Raw genomic sequence first — 19,671 nt, forward strand, 5'->3', positions numbered from 1 at the left:
TGATCATCACTGACTAAGAATTTGTATTCTAACATACTGAGGGGGGTGGTATTCTCAACAAATTTAATAAAATTATATTAAACATCAAAGACAATTTATTCTTCTGTCTTTACCTTTCTAAATAGCGCTTAAAAAAGAAAAAAAAAAGTTATACCAGCAGAAGCATTATTACTACAATAGATAAATATCCATTTATTTAATATTAACTTGAATTTCAGTTCTGTCATTAAATAAATGTAAAAGTCTGATTAGAGCCTAGATAGTCTCACACATGCTATCTGACTTTTAAGTAGACAACTAGTTCCCTCATTAGGGCTTCTCCGTGTTTGCAGTAACACACCACAAGTTTGCGCTAACTCAAAGAGAAGGACAGATACAATTGGGCTGCAGTCAGAAACTTGTCCAAATGTTGAAGAGAACCCTCTTCTCCAACCTTCTGCTCCCAGTTGGCAAATTATCCATCAGATTCAGCAGCACAAAACTGTCTAGGTGAGAGCCTGCCCAACGAAAACTACAACCAGGATATCTGATGCTACTACTTACTCTTGTCCCTAATACAGTAGTTGTTTTGGGAACTTGGGGGAGGTGGAAATACACATCATGAACAAAGAGTACACAAGCCTGCCTCTATTCTCTTTTTCAATAATCAAGATTTTTACTTAACTTAGGGGCTTATTCAAAAGCTGGTACACATCAAAAGTCTAAAATACATGAAGTATTTTGTCCTTCCCAAAAGAACATAGTTATAGAATAAAATATATGCCTCTTTCAGCAAATAAGAATCCTTATCAAACAAGTTCCCACCCGGCACTTGCCTGCCAAGCAGCTATTTTTAAGCCTCTTTCAAACTAATCAAAGGTCACAAATTCAAATGACTTCTGTGCCAGAATGGTAATGTAAATGAAGTAGGACATGTGTTCCAATACAGACTGGTGAGGACTGTTGGGGAAACTGGACATGTTAATGAAAATATCAGTATTATTAGTATTGAGGAAAATGAAAACAGATGACATAAAATTTGATACCTAAAAATGTCTCCAAAAATAAGGCGTCTGATAATGTACAGGAGGATGTAGAAACTTACAAATTCTGGCTGATGTATAAATTAGTATAACCATAGTGGACACCAGTTTATACTTTGATACTAGTTTGTAATGCCAAAAATGTACATGCTCAGCAATTCCACTCCTAGCTATGTATCAGTGATTCCAAACCTTGGTTGCCTATTAAAATCTCCACAAATGTTTTCCTGAAAACGCCAATGCCCAGACTACACTCTATACAAATTAAATGAGGATCTCTGAAGGTGAGATTCAGAGTTTAAACCTCTTCAAGTGATTCCAATATTCAAGTAGTCAAATTTGAGAACCATTCATAACCGTAACTTAAAAGAAACCCTTGCATATGTGTATTAAAAACAGTTCATAGCAGCATTACTTGTATTAGTAAAAAAAAAACCCAAAACAACACAAACTCTTTCAAATGACTCAAATTTCCAATATCAAGATAACAAAATAAAATTGTGGCATTTTAATATAATTCAATAGTAGTTAAAAAGAATTCTTTTTTGTTCTTGTGGATTGGGAAACTCTATATTCCAATTATATTCTTTTAGGGGTGACTCAATTTTTAATGCCCACACTAATTAAATGGTCTAATTAATCAACATTTCTGTCCTTACATGATAAAAGAACCCAAGAACACTTTACCTGCCAACTTACATGTTCTTATCTGACAGGGTCCAGCTAGTATTTGAGTTTTTTTTTCCAAAGACACGGTAACCGTCAATCAGATCACCTGTCAGTAGAACAAGATCCTGGAGGCCCTCCTGCTCTGCCCAGGAAATGCGGAGAGGAGGGTGGTGATCCCAGAGACTCTCAAGAGAGCTGACAGACTGTTGCAGTGCTGTGTGCTGGCTAAATATCAGCCTAGATGCTAACCTACTTTTTAATCCACACCCTCACCCTTTGTAAAGAAAACTTTATTGGTAGTATTGCTTTTATAGGCATTATTTAGATCTGCGAAAGTGTTCGAAAATTTTGTTCTTACATTCTGTTCCCTCTTTCTGAATTTAATTTCGTTTTTCACCAGAAGAAATTATTATTTAGTAATTTTTTCAAGTAGCATCTTTGAGTGTGAACTCTCGTGTTTTGCATGAAAGTGTCTTTATTTCATTTCTACTTTTAAATGACAGTTAAACTGAATCAAAAAGTCTATATTGACTGTGATTTTAAATTGGATATATATCATATATAATCCATTCTAAGAGGCCATATCAATTGTATCACAAAGAAAAGAATGCATTCCAATACCAGAGATGTTAGCATATGAAAATTTTGTTTTAAAATCAATTAAATATAGTAGTAATATATTTTACTATATATGCAGTGTAAAAAGAATGCGCTTTGGAAGCAGGCAGAGCTGACTTCAAATCCTGGCTTTATCTCTTACTACTCTGTGACTTTGTGCGTGCCGAATGACCTCTGTGGTTTTCAGTTCATGAGATGTAAAACAAGAAAAACACCACTATATTCGGGGTTGGCAGCTTTTCCTATAAAAGGTCAGACAGTAAGTATTTTAAGCTTTGTGGGCTATACAATCACTACTCAGCTCTGCTGTTGTAGCCCCAGAGAAGCCATAGAATATATATTCCTGTGCCTGAAATACAGCAGGTGTCAAAAAATGTACATTTCTCCCCTCTACAAACTTTTCCTCAACATTTCTACAAAAGATATAAATAACACATACAATAATTTCCATGGGGAAGTGAAGCCAAGTCCCATGAGCAGCAGTAGGAATGAAAATTATACAGAGCTCCTCAAACTTCCAATTTTTGAACATTTAGTCCCCAACAGTTGTAACTGCATTTGCTGAATTCCTAAGGATCTACATTTTCTAAAACCTAGAGCAAATCAATCTCTAGCCCTCGACTTCCTAACCTTCAGTATGATCCAACTAGCAGTGTCTCTTCTATGTCCAAAGTGCCAATCCCCCACAAAAGAACCCAAAAGTATTTTTTGAACAAACATGATCATAAAAATATATCTGTGCTTAGCCTCATACCAAACATTATGTTGAGGTTAGGAAGCACAAAAATATGTACTGTACTGCCCTACACCATAATGCAAATAGATCAGTATCAGGTGGAAATAAAATTGTAATTTTCACAATATGTTAAGGAAAACAAACGAAAGACACCCCCCTTCCCCCCCAAAAAAGTACATCCATATTTCTTAAGACAATATGAAAATCTAGAGAAAAATAAAATCCTGGAAGGTTCCATGCCAATTATCTCTATTTTCTTTAATTGTTTGTTAAAACAATTGCTTGTTTTTAATTGCTTGTTAAAAATCCTTGTTAAACTCACGTTGACAGCAGTACTTTCTGAAAAAAACAGCCATGTATTTTGTCTGACCATTTAACCAATGTTTACATTACATAAATTGTTAACATTTAAAAATGGTTATTTTTCCCCCCATAAAATCCAGTATACTACAAAAGATGGAAAGAACAGTCTGACATTTGAAACATACTTCACAGCATTTAAATCCAGTGTGGCATACAAGTAATACAAGCACTTCATCCGTTCCGTAGTTTCCAAATTATGGGGAACCATGTACTGAGCAAAGATCCTCTCAACAAGCAATCTACAAAAGAACATAGAGAAGGAACTGTAGTGATGCTTTAAACGTTATGTATTCAATTTGTATATACAATTCCAAAGCAAATAAAGAACACATAAAAAAGAAATTTCTGCTTTCTGAGTAGAGATGTGAATTTCAATCGAAGGTTTGTTTTCATAAGAACGGGACAAAAAAGACTTTAGCTGCATGTACTGGAAATAGCCCCTATACCCAGCTAAGATAACTACTTCTGTGTGACCTTGGACAAGTTAGTAAGGAGTCAATCTCATTATCTGAATAATAAAGGGTTATAAAAAAAAAATACACCATGTCCTTTGAAGTGACAAATTCTAAATATCTATACTCATAATTTAAAATTATGCAGAAATGTTTAAGTTTCTTTTTGTAGTGATCGTGATGAAAAAAGTCCGGGTTAAAAGTATAAAAAAGTACTATCAAATCATAATGCAAATCTCCGTGCACTGATGCTGCACACTCAAAAAGTCTTAAAAAACTTCAATTTTATAAAAGTAATAACTATTATTGTCTTAGATAATGTTAACCTAAGATACTGTTTTCTTACCTCTTAAAATTGTAAGATGGCCTACTGGTTCTTAATTTTCTCATTCTGACCTGTTATAGGCAAGATCACTTGGATCCCACTAACAATCTGTCAAACCAATTCAGACTACAAGCAGGATTTACAGGTCTATTAACTATTCAGTGGTTAGGATACATACAAAGCTCTAATCTTACACTGGAATAAAAAAATACAAAGATTATATTCAGTTGTGTTTTTATACAGCCTTATAAACTGTTTAGCTCTGAGTAGGAATTGTTTTTATTTTCAATGTCTATAATCTAAAGGGTTTATTTGAATATTATTTGAAAAAATTTTATTTGAAAAGAAATAGCTGTGATCCTTATAACACAATTACCTATGAAGCAAAATTTAAATTATAGTAACACACATTCCTACTTTTCAATATTATTCTGTTCTAACATAATACATGAAAATGAACATAAAAGCTGTAGCTATCCCTAAAGTTGTATGTACATTACTGCTTCATTTATGGCTTTGGTAGGAAGAAAATTAGTCACTACGTACCTTTAACTTGCAGTTAAAAGTAAGGAAGGAGTTTAAAGTTATAAATAGTTTGCCTAAAACAACAGATCAACAACAGTTATATAACACCAAAACACCAAATATTTTACATACAGAGCCCTTAACTTACCGATCATCAATACTATTTTGATAATATATATGTAGCAATTTGTCTTTGATCCATGAAATCTGTTTTGCAGCATCTTTTCCAGCTGCTGATTGTAAAGCATATTTCTTATAAATTTGGGCAAGTCCCATCATGGCTTCTTTGCGCACTCTCCACTTAAAATAAAACCAAAAATGATTTTTTTATAATTTAAAAATGCTTCCATTATATTAACTCAGGAAAGTCTACTTTTCTAGTTTTTAATTTACTTAATACAATATATTTTCATAAAAACTAAGTTACTGGATATCAATTTATAAGGACTAGATGAAAAAACACAACTATCATTTTAATACATGTACTATGTAAAATACAGATACTTCAACACATAAAGAATTTTAATGCTTTCAATATCTTGAAACATCACCTACCCCTAAAAACAAAAGTCAATCACAAGCTACATAAAGTCATTTGAATTGGTAAGGGAAAGCATTTTACAAAATTTTAAAAGGCGAAGACAGAACTAATTGTATAAATTGTGATTTATCCCTTATAATTTTTTTCCAAACTATGGTGTATATTAAGCGTATTTATATTAAAGGTATATATGATATTGGCTTTATCAAACAAATGCTGAATGTAAAGGCACATCAGTGCTTCATTTTTTATATCTGGGAATCAGTTCAAGTATAAGAGAAATCTATTCAACTATTTTTAACAATAAATACATACTTGCTATAGTGTATCTAACACTGCTTAATTATTTTGGAATGCGTTTATTCCTCAGTGTTACATAAACACAACACTACATTAAGTAGGATGTGAGTCATGTCTAGAATTTCAGGAATCTGCACAGATTATTTCTTTTTCCTTACTCCTTCTTCCGATGCAGTCTGTCAGTCATAGCAATAGTCTCCCCTTGGTTTTTCTTTTAACGAATTACTGTAAGTTAAGCATACCCCTTATCCATCCACCACATACATATTGAAATAAAAGACTTCAGAAGCCTTACTCATAAAACTTCATCTCTAATTCCCTATTTTATCTCTAATTCCCCAAACTACTGCTTTAAGGAGAATTTGAAGATAGAGTATATTCTAATACTATCAAAACCATGAATATATTCAGTTATTTTTTGGTACTCAATTCTCCTTTTCCTTCGTTATGCCTTTTTGTCTTTTCATTGTTTAACACTCCAATGAAATAGTCAATAAAAGCAAGATTAAATTCATCAACTAAAATAAGTTGCTTTGAATACCCATAGGTTTAGAGGGAAAACCATGCAATTCCTGCCCATCTATTCCGCACGCACAACCTCATTATCAGAGAATCAAAATGATGGTGATAGTATAATCAACCTTATAAGCAACGACACATTAAAATGCTGTATTTATCTAGTCAAAGTAATTCACAGCTACCAATAGGCCTCCCACTTTCTTTGCTAATCCTTCACCAAAATGACTCTTAAGTGTAAGTCTATAAACCCACCATGAAGGCAAGGAGGCAAAGGGTGGAGGAGAACGAACTTCCACTGCAAGCCTGATTGAGTCCTAATCCATCCCAGGCGATGTGGAATACAAACGTAACACGGCAGGTCCTCTCTTCAGGAGCACTAGGTAATGAGTGGAGCTAGTGGACGCTCACTCAAGAGGGAAGGCCGGGGACACAGAACATGGGCTAGAAGCATGCTGGGGTTAGCTCTGCCAAGTTGAAGACATCTTTCCTTTTTCTATTCGATGGAAATTATAATATAACCAGCTAGAGGACTAACAACCAATACCCAAAGAAAAAGAAAAGAGAGCCTACAATATGAGAGCAGCTGTGTCAGAGGTCCTTTACAAAAGTCACTTATTAAAACCTGTGTAAAGCTGAACAGCTGACTACTCTACCACTGAAAGCCATCTCATTTCTAGGATGAAAACAAATCATCTTAATGAAGAAAAACTAATAAAATACAATGTTACAAAAAGTAACACCTTTTCATAAACATTATTTTACACACTAAAATGCCTTCCCAAAAGGGCTAATTACATTTAAATCCCAATATTTTCAAATGAAATACTAAACTTCAAGTATTCAAAACGAAAACTTATTAATAATTATTACTCCTACTTACCCGTTTATCTAATGTTCTCTCTCTCACAAAATTAAGCAAGTGATCGTTCACCAGAAGAATATCCTTTTTAGCAGCTGTAACTATAGACACAATAACATCATGTCTAATAGCTTCCTCAGGGTCATGTGACCTCACTTTAAGATACTCTGAAAGATAAAATTTTATTTCATTAAAATGGAACTTTAACAATTAAAATATTTTTAAAACTTACACAAGACCTTTGAAAGTAAACCATAACAAAAACAAAACCTAAGTAGAAGGTTCAATGATTCAAGAAAATTAGGAGCAGAGGAGGGAGGAAAACGGTCTGTCCTTCAGCGAAAACAGAAGTTTACATGCCACTGAGCAGTAAAACACCCCCTTTGGGGGGCCGGGTAGTTAAGGCGTTCCTAATCTCATTAGTTAAACACACCATATAAATGAACCAAGAAGTATACCAACATTAAATATTTCACCTCTATTTTTTGTTTAAATGTTTAAAATATTCAAGTGGTTTACTGGGAAAGGCTAGAGTATTCCTTAATTAACTGGGGAAATGTTGAGTGAGGTTGTTGAGACAAAAACAGTGAGATGCTTGTCACCAAGAAATAGGATTACAGGAAAGACCACAGGCAATTGCATTTAACTGAACTAAGAAAGACCAAAGGGAATACAGAAGAAACGAAACATTTAACAATTATGAGTGCCTGGAGGAGTATCTTAAAGTCAAAAACATTCTCCATCAAGCATGGAGAACGCTGAAAGAAAATTTAACAATCTTCAGTAATAACATATTAACCTTACGGACGAGGCCCCACAACTGAATATAAATTAAAAAAATAAAATATTCAGCTTTTTATAATAAGACCAGTAAGACACAATTTCATTGTTTGGATTTGGAGTAATAAATATAGCCAAGCCTATACAAAACAAACTGTGCTTATGATGGTGAATGAATTTACTTCTCTCTAAAACAATTTAACAAATAATTATAATGTAAAGACCCATAAAACCCCTAGTCAGGTCTTAAGCCCTTCCACCTTGAGCATTCTCTATTAATAGGAACTATTCCAAAAAATGAGAAAGACCATATGGTTGCTAAAAAACTTCTGAACAGAAAGGTTATTTTACCTAACTCAGTAAAGAAAATAATTTTTAGTAGTGACTTCAAATGGAGGATGTTAAATATATCTCAAGTTCATTTCCCCACCAAGATAAATATAAGAGTTTTACCTTTCACTTGTACCTGTTTTGAATGTAATATATATTATTTTAGGTGTCACTAAAAAGAAAAAAACAATGACACACCAAATTTTAAGATGCATCCCAATCTGCCTAAAACAAATCATTCATATTAAACAGGTATACACCAAGAACTATTAACTTACAGATATTTACTGTGCAGTGGAAAAAAGAGAAGAAAGAAATTCTCAACAGTTACTTAGCATGAGAAAGTACCTAATAATACTCTTCACAATATGGCTGTCCCTCAAACTTGGCTGAAACCACAAGGATGAATCTCACAAACACACTGTAGAGAAAACAAGATAAATGTGTGTGTATCACACATATTTATCTCAGCTCACTTCTGAAACACTAAGAAAATGTTTTTTAAATGGGACAAGTAACGAGACCACAGCAAAGAGATTTTCAACAAAATTTTGGCAGATGGATGACTGGAAAACACCAGAGGAAAAAGGAAAAGGATGAAATCCAAAAGGGGAAGAAAATAAATGAGCTCAATTCCACGATGGAAGAACCCTGAAACTAGTTGGAAATTCAAGACACGAAGCTTTGAGAAAGGCAGAGGTAAAGACTGCAGCTGAAAACCCGAGGAGTGGTTGAAAATTTGCATAAAGAGAAGTTAGATCCCTAGATTTTTCCGAACTTTTAGCCAATCACAAAAATTAAAATGTGCCCCGAGAGAGGATGAAGACTAGAAAATCATAAAACACATGTTTCATAAAAAATGAAATTATATATAGCCAGCCCTCAATATACACTGGTTCCACATCTATGGATTCAACTAAACACTAAGTGAAAATATTTGAAAAAGAAAAAAATGTTACGTTGTTGTTCTGGCGTGTACTGCGTAGTCAGGCCTATGATCCTTGCTTCTGTACTGAACATGCAGTTTTTTTTTCATGTTATTATTCTCTAAACAATACAGTTTAACAACTACTTGCACAGAACTTATATTATATTAGGTATTGTAATCTTGAGATGACTTAAAGTATAAGGGAGGATTGTGTAGTACATATTTGCATATGTATTTACATGTAAATACTGTATCATTTTGTATAAGGGACTTGACTTAAACAGGCTCAGATTTGGGTATCCATAGGGTAGGGATGGGACCAATCCCCTGCAGATACCAGGGGACCACTGTACTGTCTTTTGGTAAACCAAAACTTTCAAAATAATCATTAGGACTAAAAAGATTGGTGAAATAATTCACATCTGAAGTATATTTTAAATAGCTATTTAAAAAATCAAAACATCTATTATTTAGCCAATAATAAACTTTGCTTTAAAATTCTGACTGTAAAAATATGTTTAAGTTTTTTATACTTTAAAAAACATCCTGAATAGATAGAGAACTATTACAAAGAAAAACAAGAAAAATAAAGAACAAATCAATTAAAAAAAAAGACGGGTTTAAAATTTAAACAGATACTTCATAAAAGAAAAAACGTACCAATATGCACATTAAAATGACGTTGCATCTCATTAGTCATCAGGAAAATGCAAATTAAAACCACAACAGAACAGCAAGACCCACGAAAATGGCTAAAATCAAAAAGATTGACAACACAAAATGTTTGCAAGGACGCTGAACAACTGGAACTTCAAATATTTGTGTGCAAGCGGAAAACAGTACAAGTACTATGGAGCACTTACTAGTCATTTCTTATAAAGTTAAACATGTGTTAACCCTATGACAAGCAATTTCATTAAGTAGTTCCAAAAAGGCATAAAAACATAAATTCACAGAAACACTTGTACAAGAATACTCACAGTAATCTTACTCATAATAGCCCCAAACTGAAAACTCAGCTATCCATCAACAACAGCAAAAAAAAAAAAAAAAAGAAGTGTATTCATAACAATGGAATACGACTCAATAAGAAAAACGAACAAAGTAAAAATACAGGAGTCTCAAAGACACTTGAGCAACTAAACTTCAACTCCTGATAGGATTCTCTCTGGAGAATCTGAGTAGTTGAAGAGGAAGTATCTAAGCGAAAGGTTTTCCAAGGAACAACCCACCCCAATGACTCTAGAGCAAAGGTCAGACTCAATAATCCCACCCGTACACTCAAGGCTTCCTGAAGACCTTTTTATTTAGTCCCCACTCTTCATCATGGGCAAACAGCGGAGGATTGTCAAGCACTTAAGGAACGCCTCCACCATGGAAAACACAGAGAAAGCAAATGAAAAGTGGGGAAGACATTTTGTAGGAAAAAGTTCTCCAAAACACTACCACTAATTTTTTCAGAGAATATTGCATCAGTAATACCAGGATGCTACAGTAAAAGGAATACCAAGGGAAAAAGAGAAGGAGGACAAGAAAAGGGAGACAGACACACAGATGGAGGCGTGCAGGCACTCAGCACGCGAGCACAAGGAAAGGAGGCAGGGGAGGGGAGGTAAGAGGAAGAATGGACCGTCTTCTGGTCAATGCTGTAAAGCAGAAGCTCCAGGGCAAGCAGTCCACATTCAGATGTCAGTAAGCAGACAGTGTTCCAAGCAGGATATCTTCCCCTCAAATAGGATGAAACTGATGAATACCTACTGTTCAAATTTGACTGATAGGAATTCAACAAAACCTGAGAGCATTATTATGACAAAAGGTTGTTAAAAATGTTACAAAAGGCTATACTTTATAATTTTCTTTACCAGAAGAAACTTGGAAGGAAGTAGTAAGACGCAACAGTGAGCAAACACTATAAAATGAGCAGTTAAAAATGTAGTACAAATTGGTAACGTTTAAAAAGAGTAAGTAATCAAGTAATAACAATAATGTGAAAGATGAGAAGAATGTTCAGAGTTCAAGGTTTCAAGGGTCCCTGACTGCTCAAAAAGAAGCCGGAGAGTTCTGATTAACTTTAGACTTCATTAATCAATTATGCAGTGAAAACACCAAAGAGAATGTTAACCTCCAAGCCCATAGAGAAAAATATGGAAAAATGAGAACAAAGAAAATAAATCAATTGAGCAGAAAAGAGCAGGAAAAAAGCAGCAAAGAAAAAGCATGAAAAACCGAAAACACAAAAATAAGAGGTACAAATATGTTCAACTACATCAAATAACAGTATCACCTCAATAAAAATGTTAAAACACGTGACAATACTGTATCTAATTTATGGACTAATACACATGTAGCATTGATAGAAAACCACGAACAAGATGCATACCAATTTAATAGCATGGTTACCCTCTACAGAAGTGGGAAAGAGAATAGTTTGTGAGGGGCATTTCAACAATCTCTACGATTTCTCTCTTTTTAAAAATCTCTTAAGCAAATACAGCAAATTGCTAACATTTCTGAGGAAGACAGAGTAGCTGTTACGTTCACATGTATTTTCTGAACTATTTTGTAATTTTTGAAAAATTAACAGAACAGCAATAATTAAATATGTGATATTCTTTTTACTACAAAAATACAAAGTTCTGAACCGCATTATAATTATTCAGAAAACTTACCTCCATTTTAGCATGGTTAGTCTACAATTTAATGACTCTCACCTAAGTTCTCAAAATATTGAAAAACATGCAAGTCTTATAATCTATTCAATGTCAAGACGTGTTCAAATCCAAATGCCTGAAATATTTTTAGAATTGTTCTTAACTAAGAAACTAATGTTATCTCTGATAACACCAACATTTTACAGGTGCTTCCAGAGAGGGACGCACAAGGAGGTAAAAATTCTACCTCCTAGCAGAGAGCAACTTCCATGATTGATGAACTGAAACGAGACTTTGCCTATCACAATAGCAAACAAAGATGCCGTTTTTTTGTTTATTGTCCTATATATAAAACCATTTTTTCCCCACCAAAACACATGTAGAACATTTGCTACTGTTGTGGGTATAGAGTACCTGTTAAGTCCTTTGCTAAATCTGGATGGTTCATGAGACAGTGGCTAGCAAATTTCACACATTCCAGACGTATTGGTACATGGATGTCGTTGAACCTGAGAAAACACAAAGGCAGTAATATTTAATATCAGAGAAAGAAATATGTGCTTAATCTGCACTCAATTTATGTTTATTTCCCTAATTAAAAGGATAATTCAAAGTGAAGCTAGGCTATTTTAACAGAATTTTTGATATACTATTATATGTATAAATATTTTAGACCCTCTGTATTTAAACTAGGACAATCTCCTGTGAGAACCATGTACTTTTAAGGAGCATGTTTAAAACAATACACATTTGGCTTAAATACAAGAATTAAAATGACAAAATTGTTCCTATAAATATTATACTTTCAAATGTGCTTGTTTATGCAAGTATATACACAGTGCATAGATACATTATATAAATTCCATACTGTGTTTGAAAAGAAAGGCTTCCCTCAAAGAATTCTTTCTTAAATATAGAGCATTCACAAATGTGTGGTGGGTCTTGCACTAAACTCCGTGTTATTTTACATGCCTCTAAAATTGTGCCCAAATTAGTCCTATCCAGCTAACAATCACAATTATTATGTGTCCACTATTATCAAAGCCAATTTTTACATGGAAATGTAAGTATCTTAGTACGTACCTCTAAAAAAATGAAAACTCTGGTTGATATGTCTGTAGTTTAAGTATCTTTTATATTTTCCCTCCCATCTCCTTTTTTCCCCTTATAATTTGGTGAAGCAACTGTTGGGTGTTTGTGTCTGTAGTGTCCTCCCACGGTTAAGATTTTGCTAATTGTATCATTCTGATGTCAATCAACAGGCTCCCCTGTCTCCTCCATCCTGTAAGTGGGTACCCGATCTAGAGACCTGACCGTGTTAGAAGGCACTGCACTCCTCTATCAGGAGGCACTGATAGGTCGTGGTCTAAACCGCTGATCCTCAAAGCCCAGATACATTAGTTCATTATGGACTATAAAAGAGTGATTCAAAAAAACAACACATAAAAAGACTTTTTAAGTAATAAGAACATTAAAGTGAAGTGAATTTTCTACTCAATATTTTCAGATGTCTTCATTCTATAAGATCAAAGGTTTTCAAATCTTGTGTTGCCCATTTCATAATGAACAAATTTAGTAGTATTAAAGAAAAAAGAAGTCTTCAAAATAAGCATCAAATTACTCATGAAAGCTTATTACTAGAAAAAAATTTGTTCTATGAAGTACACTAAAAAAACAATTCTAAAAAGGAAGTATTACAAAGTAATAAAAAGTGACATAAAATTTAGGATTTTCCCTCCAAAACCTATAAAATAAACTCTGGGAAATCTAAGTCCTGATTTAAAGATATACTAAATGCCTGTATGTAAAATTGTATTTTTGTTTAACACATTCAATAAAATGGATTTTAAATTGAGTTGCTTGATTTAATTACACGTATAAAATACTCTGCATTACTACCCAAGAACTTCGCATTGTATTGAAAAGAAAAAAGTTAAGAAACAAAATTCAAAATGACAAGAGCTAATATGTATTAGTTTATCACAACTTGTTAAATATTATTGAGTTTCAAAGAAATAAATCAAATTAAGAATTTAGCACTTAACAAGCACTTGTAAAGGCTTGTATCCTTATTAAAAAGAGATTAAATTTATCATAATTCGTTGCCAGTTCTGGTATTAAGATGGAAAGAGAAGTGATGACATAATTATTTCAATACAAAGAAAACAGAGTAAATCTTTAAATCCTATTTATTTATAATTATTTAATTGCATTATTTTTTATGAGGATAATTTGAAAGGAAAAAAATAAAATCCCCCTTTATCCTTAGGGTCAAAGTAGGTTTTGGTCAGGGCACCTGAAGGGGTTTTAATATATTCAAAGTCAGGATACCTTTAGAAACATAAAAAGAAATAAACACACTTCAAATTTTGCAACCAGTTTTAGGAGATTTGTGGAACATTGAAAGCGTACAAGGAACCCAGGCTGTCATTTCTTTAAATGAGACATGGAGAAAGGCGGCTGGGTGGAGGAACATACGTAATCATTTATTTATTCGTTCTGTGGATGCCCTTACAATACATACCTCCAAATAATCTAATTAAACATTTTGTGTGTGGGTGGGAAGGGAGGGGTTTTCTCTCACAGTGATGTATTTTCAGTTGTAATTAATCACTGTTATGTAACAATACATTTTAATTTGATTATTAGACTACTTTGTGAGATAGCTTTTTAAATGTATCACCTTTTAAAAATCACTGAGGACAAAATAAGACGAAAAGAAAAAGAGAAATTGTAAACACGGCTGACACTATTTTCACTCAAACTTCCAAACCATAAAACTTCATTTTTATGATTTCAGGAACAGTCGTGTTTTAAAATAATGTAAGTAGATACACACATACGTGATTTTTATATAGGACACCAAAAATCATATACCTGCCCAAGTAACACTGCCAAAGTGGTTTGTTTTGAGAAGCCAATTCTGAATCCTTCGCCCCAAACATTTTTGCCAGTAGTTTAACAACTTGCAGGCGTTCCTCATTATCATTGCTCTAAAACAAAACACAACCACCGATTTAAAATCATGACACAGATATCTTCAGAATAATTTTTCCCATGATCTCCCTTACCCTCCAATTCCACAGAGCACCTTCCATAAACTCCAGATGAAATATTAGACATAAAAATGCTCAATATACTTTTCACAAAATTAAATATTATCTTCAATGCTCTAACCATCGCAAATTACATTAAAGCAGTACTCCCTGCTTGAAAATACATCTCAAAGTTTGATTAAATGTTAGAAGTTCCCTCCACTAAATGACACTTATTTGCATTCAGAGTCAAATTCAAAAACTAACTCAAGTCAAACGTACTTCGGACCTTTGAAAAACTGTCTGTGGTTTTTAAGAACAGACACTGATAGAGGTCAGGCCTACAGTGAACAGAATTTCACATGACTGTCCTGGTTAAGCTCTTGGTGGAAATAAGTACGTGCTCAAGTTTCCCAACAGGAGAGTCAGATCATGTACATATACCAGATTCATAATGGAGTTCAATAATATGATGAAGCCTTGCACATGCAAAACCTAAAATTTCTGCTTCCTATACTACATTGTGAGTACCCTGGGGACCAGAACTCAATTTTACTATTGATTTTGGTACCTCCCACAGATGACATAATGCTAAATGAATGAGCCAGCCACTATACTAGAGCTCAACATAAAATGTGACAAATGGAACAGCAAACAGCAGTAATATTTAAGATATTTATTCTAACATTTATCCTAATATTAAGAGCCCCCATAATCTGACCTAACTCATCTCTATTATCTCTCTCATTATTCCCCTTAATAAGTAGTTTTCAATCCTGGCTGCACATTAGAATGACCTCTAAAGCTTTAAAAAAAATAAAAGAGACACACACAAAATAAACAAACAAAAAACAACTGATGTCTGGACTCTATGCCAGAAATTCCCATCAACCGGTCTGATTTAATGCCTGGACATGTACTTGTTTATTAAGGCTCCACAAGTGAAAATTCTAATGTACAGTCAGGGATGATTTAATTTCCTTTATGCTCCCATCCAACTGTAAGTTTTTGTGTAGCACAAATTCACCCAGCACTTTCCTACCTATGTTTCTGGATGATGTTTCCTTTGCTTCAATTGTATGTTTTTTCTATCTTTTATGACACTTAACAATATCTGGCCCATTATTAGATAGGGATTATTTTTTCCTTTTCCTCCCATGGAATTTAACTAGATGTTAAATTTGCTGAAAGCAGGGTCGATAATTCCTTATTTTATACAAAATTTCTTACAGTATTCAATGTTTTTATTAGAGAAAATCAGACCAACAAATAATTAAAGGTATGCCTGCCTCATCAAAATCGCTAACTAAGAACAAAAGGGGGGGTGGAGGTAGAAAGGCAGGTGAATCAAATAGCCTACTTGAGAAATACAATAAAAATATACCCAAAAATAAAACAAGAATTACTACACTACAGTACAAACATGTACTGTTTGTTATTTTGAAAAAAGACAAATCAAAATTTTTAGAAACAAGAAATACAACACAGAAATAATTTAAGAACTTATCTGGGTGGTACACTGGGATTCATCAAAGACTATTAATTACAACCAGCTTTATTTCACCTTCCTGTAATAATTTGAAAGAGAAAGGAATATCCCCCAAATTTACACGTGTAACTCAATTTTATGGCATAATTTAATGTCAAGGCAATGGGAACATGCCTACAAGATTCCAGAGAATTATGTGAAAAGCAAAGGAGCTTTCAACATAGGCAAGTATAAAATAGCATGTACAAAGGGAAAATATTTCATCTTATTTGGATATTAGACCCTAAACTATTTTTATGGCCCAATCAAAGGGTCTTGAGAACTACAACAAACTGCCTTGAAAACATAAGTTTAGATGTACAGCTATGACTTTAAAAGTAAGTCACAACCTAGAATTTATCTGGAAAATATTATGAGGAAAATACCATTCTGTTAATCATTAATTAAGCAGCTACTATCTGTTAGGAACCATGGTAGGCATTGAGATACACAAATAGGCAAGTTACAAATATGTAAATAAGTAACAGTAATATACCATCCCATCTGTAATATGCAGAGAAAACCACTATAAGAATTAAAAGCCATAAATAATGCTCTTTGCTAATTTAGTTGACAGAAGCATATTATTTTTAGAATAGTTACCTTTAATTTAAATTCAAGCTGGGGTAAAACTGAGAGCAGCAAATGACTATCAATATTATAGAGTTCCAAAATTAAGTCAAAGACATGCTCTGACAAATCGCTGATAGATGTTTTCCCAAGCATCAAAACCTGATTAAAAAACTTGTGAGAAAGAAAATTTATCATTAACAGAAACACCATAGATAAAATCAATTTTCTCAAATCTTAATTATTATTTAAATTCATTATTATTTTATACAAATTCTAACTAGGCATATCAAAACATTTTCTAACAGTAGGTGGAAAAATCACTACAGGGGTACATGAAAATAAAAAAATACAGACCTTACCTTGTACACAATAAAAAATAGGTACTTTGTATTAACTCACCAATTACTGTATCAGTAAACACCCAACTACCAATCACACTTCATTCCCCCTTTACAATACTGACTCTAGTTTATCCTGTATTAGTTACTAGTGTACATGTCTTAATTTCTCTACTAGATAAATTTCTTAAGGGCAAGGGATCACATCTTGTTCACCATACCATGTATAGGAGACAACAGCATGAAAGATAAAGCCATACCTTCACAATAGGAGCCAATTCCATTTTTAAAATATGTAAATTTATGTTTATAATGCAAATCAACCTCTCGCTAATCTTTTATTTTATCAACGTGTAATAAACAATATAGAAGATATATAGCACTAATTAAAATCCAGTTAAAAGCACACTCAAACACAAGAAAAATCCAAATTTGAACAGCTTTTTTTTTTTTCCTTTAAGCATCCAGCTCTAACTAGTTTCCACATTCAGATCACAATACTACTGAAACTGGTAAAGATGCATGATCTAATAGTCAAGTTCCTTTCCAAATAAATAAAAATTAACCCAGATCATATACCACATACTTTAAACAGTATCTTCTGTAACCTTGAAGGAGTTAGATTCTTTACACCACTTAAGCTGCCCTGATCTCTTCTTTGACAGTAACACACAACTTGGTTTAATTAGGTTTTCTATATGTTAAGTACAAAGCCAAGGACTTCACATTTCTGTGCCTCTTCTGCTTACTTTGAATAGTTAGGTTGTTCTTAAACAGTTTCCCCTAACCATGCAAGAGAGAAGAACAAATTCTATTTTACTATTCTTTCTTTACTGGTTTTAAAAATAACTTGTTTGTCCTCCGTGTTTATCAATTCTGTTGGAAAAGAATTATGACATCAAATGTTCAATTCTCATTTAGGTTGAAAATAAAGTGACTTTCTTGTTTCCATTCACAAATTTTCTCCTGTTTAAAAATAGTAAATCTACCCTTCCTTAACAAAAAACTAATAATCGCTTCCAATGTGGCCGACCATCTTGGTGATTAAACTGTCCTCTTCTTATTCTAGCAGTCTGGGGAAAACATTTGAAAATGAAAAAAAAAAAAAAAATTCTCTGGATTAACTTCTTACAAATTCCATCAAAAACATTTATTTAAAAATTATAATCTCCCTAAAGGACCACGCCAGTCTTTTCAACTGTATAATAATAACCTAGCAAAGTGCCTGACACAGAGTAGGTAACAGATACATATTTAGTAAATGAAGGAATAATATGGAACACGTACTATGACACAGATATAAACAATCCATACCTTACATGAGGGCTTACAATTTAGTAGAGATGGATATAGATTTGATTAAAGTACTTCCTTCCAACAAAGATTAATCTTTCATTTACAAATGGGTAACTAATCTTCACACTACAAATTATTTTGTAACAACTGCCTCTTAATGAAAGGAGTATGACTAAGCTATAGGTGGGTAATAAATTCTACCTTAGATTTAAGCAGTCAATTTTAATTACAAAAGAGTTTTCACATTAAATAACATTCTCTATCATCAACCCAAGTATTATTAATGCCAATTTACAGATACAAAAAAAAGCGAGGAACCGTGAGATTAAGCAATTTAACCAAATTTTACCTATATCAAGATGGACTTCATACATTTTTTTCAACACAAAATAATTTTGTGCTGCCTCTTAAAACACGTGATTAAAATTATCTGGTCAAAAATAGTAACACCGCCAAGTGATCCATGCAGGACGTTTTCTGAATTGTCAATACACAATTTTTGTTCTTGATACATAATAAACTTTAAAAAAATACATATACCTTTTAGTTTTTGGGGTTGTCAAGTGACAACAACTTCTATTTTCAAAAATAATCTAGAACACCACAGTGATTTCTTAAATCCTATATATGTAAGAATTACTATCTATAAAGAACAGACTTGAATGTGTCTGTACATGAAAGTGAAAAAGACACAAGTAAAGAAGGAACAGAAGTGGGGTTATTATTACCTCAGTATCCTACCTCTATTTTTGCTAATTCTTTACTAAGAAGGTAAATGAATAATGACTATTACATGTACAAGTCCAAAGGGCTGAGAATGACTTTTAACATTGTAGTCATTTTATCCTACTATAAGACCATTGAGTTCACTAGAAAGTAATTTTACATGGATAAGTTTGAGGCAGGAAAGTAAGAAGACTTGTAAGGGAATAAAGGAGGAAAAAACACAGCAATTATTAATAACTTCTTAGCTAACACTTAAATAAGGCAAATGATGAGGAAAAAAGGAGAAAGAAGAAAATAATGGACAAAGTAGCGGAAATAAATATGTAACTGCAAGTATGCTCAGACCACTGTACTAATCCTGTGCCTCTTGTCCCACAGCTTCTGATAAGTAGTGGTGGTGGTGGTGGTGGTTGGGGGGGGGGTGGTTCTATGTCTCTAGGTAAGAACTAAGAGCAGGAAATTAACAAAACATATAAGTGATAGGAAAATGTTTTAACCTTGATTTTTCTGGGATTACTAAAAGTCCTTCCTTGATCCTTTTATCTTTCTTTTAACTT

General features: G+C 33.1%; 1 protein-coding gene across 1 annotated transcript in view; it reads right to left on the bottom strand.

Annotated features, from left to right (window-relative positions):
• The window catches only part of PDS5B (PDS5 cohesin associated factor B), a 162,059-nt gene that overhangs the window by 76,700 nt on the left and 65,688 nt on the right, over positions 1-19,671 (bottom strand). The window contains exons 8-13 of the mRNA XM_033104721.1: positions 16,785-16,925; positions 14,496-14,611; positions 12,033-12,127; positions 6,951-7,096; positions 4,859-5,010; positions 3,534-3,647 (exon numbers count right to left, since the gene is read on the bottom strand). Coding sequence (XP_032960612.1) covers positions 3,534-3,647; positions 4,859-5,010; positions 6,951-7,096; positions 12,033-12,127; positions 14,496-14,611; positions 16,785-16,925 — 764 coding nt within the window. The remainder of the gene's footprint in view (positions 1-3,533; positions 3,648-4,858; positions 5,011-6,950; positions 7,097-12,032; positions 12,128-14,495; positions 14,612-16,784; positions 16,926-19,671) is intronic.

Source organism: Rhinolophus ferrumequinum, chromosome 4 (assembly GCF_004115265.2).
Source record: "Rhinolophus ferrumequinum isolate MPI-CBG mRhiFer1 chromosome 4, mRhiFer1_v1.p, whole genome shotgun sequence".
In the NCBI taxonomy this organism is placed as follows: Eukaryota; Metazoa; Chordata; class Mammalia; order Chiroptera; family Rhinolophidae; genus Rhinolophus; species Rhinolophus ferrumequinum.